The 7,329-nt window shown below is 53.5% G+C and overlaps 1 protein-coding gene across 1 annotated transcript in view; it reads left to right on the top strand.

Annotated features, from left to right (window-relative positions):
* The window catches only part of LOC122132334 (EH domain-binding protein 1-like), a gene marked incomplete at both ends in the record, with an annotated part of 10,265 nt that extends 3,114 nt beyond the window's left edge, over positions 1-7,151 (top strand). Inside the window, 4 exons of the mRNA XM_042707133.1 lie at positions 4,860-5,288; positions 5,336-5,757; positions 6,719-6,760; positions 6,932-7,151. Coding sequence (XP_042563067.1) covers positions 4,860-5,288; positions 5,336-5,757; positions 6,719-6,760; positions 6,932-7,151 — 1,113 coding nt within the window. The remainder of the gene's footprint in view (positions 1-4,859; positions 5,289-5,335; positions 5,758-6,718; positions 6,761-6,931) is intronic.
* Between the last annotated feature and the right edge of the window lie 178 nt (positions 7,152-7,329).

Consider the following 7,329-nt stretch of genomic DNA (forward strand, 5'->3'; position numbering starts at 1 on the left):
GAGGCGTCGCGCTGCCTATCGCTCTCAGCCCCGCGCAGAAAGGAGGAGAAGAAGAAGAGGAAGAAGCGCGGCGGCAGCAGCAGTGGCGGCTCCACGAAAGCGTGCGGCGAGTCATGCCAGCGGAGATTAGCCATCCTTTTCGTTTCGTGTGTTTTTCCTTTTTTTTTTCTCCCCTGAACCCGCGTGCGTGCGATTGTAGCTAGCGTGTGTGCGTCCAGGCACGGGTTCTCATTCTCTCTCTCTCTCTCTCTCTCTCTCTCTCTCTCTCTCTCTCCGTTGCTTACTTGCTTACACGCGTCGGCCCCGCCACGCTTTTGTGAGTGCCTCAGAAGCAAACTCCATGTGGGTGTCTGCATATGTTTGGGGAGTGTTTTGTATATTAGCTAACCCGGTTGGAAGGATTTGTGCTCAATCCCGCCAAGGGGATTTTTCCCTCCTTCTCGCTCGCTCTCTCTCTCTCTCTCTCTCTCTCTCTCTCTCTCTCTCTATGCATCTCTTTCTCTCTCTCTCTCTACGCCTCTCTTTCTCTCTCTCTTTGTTGCCTCTCTTTCTCTCTCTCGCTCTCTCTCTCTTTCTCTTTTGCCTCTCTTTCTCTCACTCTCCCACTTTCTCTCAAAAGTATAACACATCCTCGGTAGAATCCAGAGGAGTGTAAGCAAGTTGTCATGAACTCTCGCAACAAATAACAGAAGTTCCTCCCAGCGCTCCCCTGTCCCCAGCTGAGTGCTGCTCATTGGCCCTCAGCCTCCCTCACACACACACACACACACACACACACACACACACACACACACACACACCTCAGCCTCCCTCCCGAGCGGGACTCTATATTGTTTATTGTCCCCCCCCCCCCCTTCTCTGTCCCCCACGTCCTCTCTCTTCCCTCTTTCATCACCCCATTCCACACCTCCCTCCTCCCTCCCTCCCTCATTCCCCCCCCTGGGCCTGATGGCTACATTGAGTGTGTCAGTTGGCTTCCTGCAGGTTGATTTCCGGCTCTCTCACACACACACACACACTCTACTGACTGATAACCCCCGCTGCCCTTGTTTGGAATGAATGCCTCAGTGGCAACAATGGCTGCCGTAGAGAGAGAGTGTGAGGGGAGGGGGGGGGGGGCGGGGGGGCGGCGGGGTTCTTGCAGATAGGAGAGGAGGAGAAGGAAGGTTGGGGTGAATTGGGTGGGTGGGGGTGCTCTGTCGTTTTTGACGTTTTCCCCACTCCCACCCAATTAAGCAGACACACACACACACACACACACACACACACACACACACACACACACACACACACACACACACATCCAGAGCTGAATGACAGGACGCTGCTCTCAGCGGGGTAAACTGAGAGCCTGGTTAAGGCCACAGTCACAGGTGACTGCTGCAGGGACCACAGAGGTTAAGGGCCTGCTCCCCTGACACACACACACATATGCAGACACACACACACACACACACACACACACACACACACACACACACACACACACACACACACACACACATCAATTCTTGTTCATTTGATAGAATCAACCCCCCACCGCCCCACCTTTTATATGAGAAGTGATTGCCATAATCCTCGACGCCATTGAAATATGAGAGATAAGAACAATCAATAGTGGCCAGGAAGAGAATGCATTTCTCTTCATATGTCCTTGTGAAAGAGATGCATTATCACTGAATTAGTGTGTGCGTGTGTTTGAGCGAGAGGGAGATTGGTGTGTGTGTGTGTGTGTGTGTGTGTGTTTGTAAGAAGAGAAAACGGTAGTAATTTCCCATGATATCTGATCTGGGTGAATTTGTTCCTGCTCCAAACTAACTGAAAAATGTTTGCAGAGGCCTGACTGCCTGCCTCTCTGCCTGACTGCCTGCCTGCCTGCGGGCTTGCCTGCTGATTGACAGCGATGGACACCTGTCAGTCACCTTGTCTTTCAGTCAGTCAGTCAGTCAGTCAGTCAGTCATAGACTGTGGCTTTCTCAGCCCCAAAACAAAATGCTCCTCATCGCATTCAGTTGGGGAGGGGAGGTGGGTGGGGTTGGGGGGGGGTTGGGGGGGGGGGGGGGTACACAAATAGTCTGCCTCCGAAAGAGAAAGTAAACTGCCCTGGAAACAACAGCTCTAAGCCATAACTCGTCTTTCTCATCCTGATACCCAGAAAGCTCCTGTCGTGTTTTACCAAACAAACAAAAAAAAAATCCCTGCGTTTTTAGTGTCATGATATTATTTCCCACACCTGAGACGTATGATTGAGCCCCGCCGATACGCTGCTCCAAAAGACGCTCTGTCACCTCATTGTGAACGCCGACCTGCAATAATACCACAGTACCAAGAGCGACAACCCCCCCACCCCCCCGCCCCCCCGCCCTTCCCCCTTTCCCCTCCCCTCCTCCTTTCTCTCTTTCATTCTCTGTCTGTCTTTCTTTCTTTCCCCCTCCATTGAGATGCCTGCTTGTCGCTCTCTCTTCAGGAGCATACTTTTGGTGAGAAGGGAACAATACAAACACACTTTGCCCCTCTGAATAAGTGTTAGAAACCCAATCAGGGCTCTTACAGTGTCCTTTATCTCACACTCTTTCTCTGGGAGGAGCACACACACACACACACACACACACACACACACACACACACACTATTTCTCTGGGAGGAACCGGGTGGGTGGGGGGGGGGGGGGCGAGGGAGGGGTGAGGAGGAGAGAACTTAACGTTAGACGACAGCCTGTAACTGCAGACTCCTCTTTTACACCCTTTCACTTTTTAAATATATCCACTCTCTCTCTTTCTCTTTCTCTCTCTCACACACACACACACACACACACACACACACACACACACACACACTCTTTCTACCTCCCTTGCTCACACACTGTTCTGCTCTCTCTGTTCTCCATCTTGGACTTTGTAAAGGGCTCCGACTCCACCAGCCCTTTGTTCACGCCCAGAATGAACAAGTGAGTAAGGTTACGAGGGAGAAAGGCGGAAGGAAGGAAGGAAGGAACGAGAGAACGAGAGAGTGGGAGAAGTTATAATTAATTGTAAAAGGAGAAACGGCTTAGCCTTTGATTTACCCCTGCTCCCCTCCACTGTTGAGGAGAGGTGGCAGACCCTGATAAACCGGGTCCGGCCGGGACCGCCGAGGCCAGACAATGCCCGCGCTCGTCAACAGGTTGGAATTACCCCCACGCCTGCTCAGGGCTGCTGATACAAGCAGCGATAGGGAGAGGGAGAGAAAGAAGAGAGTGATAGGGAGAGGGAGAAAAAGGGGGGAAGGGGGTCAAAAAAGGACAACACAAAGTAAGCAGGGATGAAGGGAGCTCTTTCACAAGCTTGTAAGGAAAAGGAGAGAAACCTTTTTCCGCCCCGTCCTCAGTCATCAAGATGATGGTTGTTTGACTCACGTGTGTGTGTGTGTGTGTGTGTGTGTGTGTGTGTGTGTGTGTCCCAAATACATACACTGATGCTTACTCCCTAACCCCCCCCCCTCTTCTCCTCTCCCTTTCCCCCGTTTACCACATCTATCAAGTGATCAGGGATTGAGTTTTTCTGCCTGATTATCTGCCTGTATTTCTCATCAGGACAAATCAGTGCAATTACACGCCGGCTAGAAAGGAGAAGGTTGATGTGCCATGATAAGGCCCCAGCACGGATTAGTTCACTGTTTCTTTATATCTCACTTTCTTATCTTGGAGAACCATCCTTGACATTACCTGTCAGTGGCAGACTCGCACCCGCCGATCCCTGATTGTCCTATTCCAAATCCAGTCAGACGCCATCCCACCTCCCCCAGTACACACACGCGCACACACACGCGCACGCACACGCACGCGCACACACACGCACACACACACACACACGCACACGCACGCAGACACACACACACACACACGTGTACACACTGCGTGCACACACACACACACACACACACACACACACACACACACACACACACACACGTGTACACACTTTGTGCAGACACACACGTGTACACACATGCGTGCAGACATGCACGCACACACGGACAAACACACACACACACACACGCAAACACACACATACACACACATACACACACATACATACACATATATACACATACACATACACATGCGCACACACACACACATACACACGCACATGCGTACACGTGCCAGCTCAAGTCAGCTGCTCTCACGGCTCATCCTCTGGATCCGTGTTTGTGCCTGTCCTGCGAGGGGAGAGTCTTTGAGGAGCAGGGCCTGTTGGAACACCGCATTGTTATGGGTGCTGGTGTGTGCTTTCTTTCTGAGGGAAACACACACACACACACACACACACACACACACACACACACACATACATACACGCTCTCACACGTCTTGCTAACTGTTGTACTTTTCTTCAACTAATTATTTTAATTACCTGGAAATACCTGTTTTCCTACTTTAGTGACAGCCTTAGTCATACTTCGCATGCGTCTTGTTTTGACCGCATCTACTGTTTGATTGTGTGAGAGTTGTTTATGCTTTATGGGTATATGGTTTCTGTGTTTGCTATAATCCTTAAATTAGGGATTAATCGACTAAAACATGATGTCTTAAAAACTCACAGCAATATGCAGCCTGTGGGCATCTGTGTGTCCTAAAACCATGTTGACTGTTATGAGACCTCTACCGAAGTGTGTAATCATACATGTGCTAAAAATGCCATTTCTGACCCCAAAAGAACTTCTAATCCCCACCCATATAAACTCAGTATTTAGTCAGTTTTATTCAAACAATGTTTGCTTCCATACTAACAGAAAACTGATCCGGCCCGTTAGTTGTAGGTTCTGAGAGCATTGACTGGAGTTGTAATTGTGGCGTATTGCTCTCTCTCTCTCCGCAGGCCTACGATGGCTTTGCCAGCCTGGGCATCTCGCGGCTGCTGGAGCCCTCGGACATGGTGCTGCTGGCTATCCCGGACAAGCTGACGGTGATGACCTACCTGTACCAGATCCGGGCCCACTTCAGCGGCGAGGAGCTCAACGTGGTGCAGATCGAGGCCAACAGCAGCCGCAGCACCTACAAGGTGGGCGACTTCGAGACCGACACCAACAGCTCCATCGACCAGGAGAAGTTCTACGCCGAGCTGCACGGGGTGACCCACGACGATCAGCAGCCCACCGCCGAGACCAACGGGGCGGGCAAGGGGCATGGGGAGGAGGCAGAGGCGATGGAGGAGGAGGAGGTGTCTGCGACCTCCGCCGTGCCAGCCAGGGTGCTCTCCAGCAACCCGGCCTCCTCCTTGGCCATGCCCGCCGCTGCCGAGCGTCCGGTGTCCCTCCGGTGCCCCTCGGCCCGTACGGCCGACATGCACCCCAGACCCACCCGAGGACGGCGGCCGTCTCCGGCGCAGACGCTAGCGGCGCCAGCCGACCCTCGCCAGAGCCGCGGCAGCAGCTGCTGAAGGCCGACACGCTGGACATGGGCGACCTGCCCCAGAGGGTGGAGAGGCGGCAGCACGAGGCCAGCGACGGCGGCCCCTCAGACAGGGACGCAGACAAGGGGCCGCCGCAGTGGCCCGCCGAGCCCAACAGAGGGGCCCCTGAGCAGAGCTCCCCGAGACACCAGCTGGGGCCCTCACAGCCCCACAAGCTGGGCTTCACCTACAACCGCGACGCCGACCTCATCAAGAAGAAGAGGGCCAGTCTGAGGCACTCGGAGTCGGACACCACGTCGGAGAGCAGCGCGCCGTCCCCCAGAACCACACCGACACCCCCGCCGCCAGGCCAACACTCACACAGGTAGGCCTCCGCACCCCCCAAAACCCACCCCCCTCCTTAACCTCTAACCCTCCCCACCCCGTTTAGTTAGCGTGGGGTGCTCTGTCTGGGAGTGGTGCTCCTGAAGCAGCCTCCAACCCTCTGACAGCAGCGCTGTAATGTTGACATTTCATTATGTTTTCCTTTTCTGCGCGCCGATGGTAATATTCTCCCCGGCTCGCCTGCGGTTCCGCTTGAGAGCCTCTCATCTGCTAACCCGCGCCGGAGAGGAATTTTCTCATCCGCGGCCGCCACTGCTTTATCAGACAGTCGTTTTGGAGCCGCTCCGCTCCGCACCGAGCTCTGCCGTCAACAGCTCGCCCCAATCTCAGACAGATGTGGGGCTTATTTATTTATTTACGTGTTTATTTATTTTCGTGTTGTGCCAAGACGAAGCCGTTGCTAAGGTAACCGAGGCGCAGGATCTTTACCGTGACGACTACTCACCCTGATGTCGCCCCGCGCCCCGGCCATCGGCTCGTGTCGCACTCTCCCCTCCTCCCTGGGTGGAGTGTGTAACTCCCTGTGTGTACGGCAGCTGTCGCCCTCTATTCTCCGCCGTGGATTACTGGCGATGGGCGCTGCGATAGCGTGCCAGGCTGGCGTGGGAGCCGCGGCGCTATCTGCTCGGCGCCTGTCATCGCTCTCCCGGTGCCGGTGCCACCGCTGCCGCTGCTCTGGCAGGGAGCTTCTGCTCGTTGAGCCCAGTAATGAGAAAGCCATCGGCGATAGGGCGCGATATCCCACGCTAAAACTTCTGAGCATAGATGCTAATCCTGCTTGTACATAAATATGTTGCGCTTATTTATATAAATAAATTCTCACACACACACACACACATTCACACACACACTCACACACTCACACACACATATACGGTCTGAGGCCTTTTTGTTACTTTTGCTGCTCTGATTGGTTGATCATCTCTTGCTCTTCATTTTAGGAGGCTGCACCTGTCCCATCTCCCAGCCCCCCTGAGGAGAAGGTAAGTGGCAGGTTTCTCTCACACACACACACTAACTCTGATAATGCAACGTCACTGACCTATAGCAAGAATAGACACAGTAGCCATTACACTTAGTGGCATGAAAAACACCGGGATAGAAAATTCAAGATCCTCTCCTCCTCCTGTTCACCTTTAACCTCTCTCCCTAAGGTTTTGTCCTGTTTTTACTGCAGCTCTTTCTCATTCTCGTTCTCGTTCCACCCCATGCTGCTCTGCCCTCCTCTGCCCACAGAAGGTGCTGTCTCGGCAGGAGGAGCTGAAAGAGAGGGCCAGGCTGCTGTTGGAGCAGGCCCGACGAGATGCTGCCATGAAGGCCTGCAGCAAGCACGCCGCCCAGACCACTCCTGCACGGACGCCGCAGATCACAGACGTGAGTCTCTCACTCAATCACACACACACCACACACACACACACACACACACACACACACACACACACCTACACACACCTACACACACACACACACACACACACACACACACACCACACACACACACACACTCACACTCTGAACATGCACACATAAACACACACTCACACTCACACAC

This window comes from Clupea harengus, unplaced genomic scaffold (genome assembly GCF_900700415.2).
Source record: "Clupea harengus unplaced genomic scaffold, Ch_v2.0.2, whole genome shotgun sequence".
Classification (NCBI taxonomy): domain Eukaryota; kingdom Metazoa; phylum Chordata; class Actinopteri; order Clupeiformes; family Clupeidae; genus Clupea; species Clupea harengus.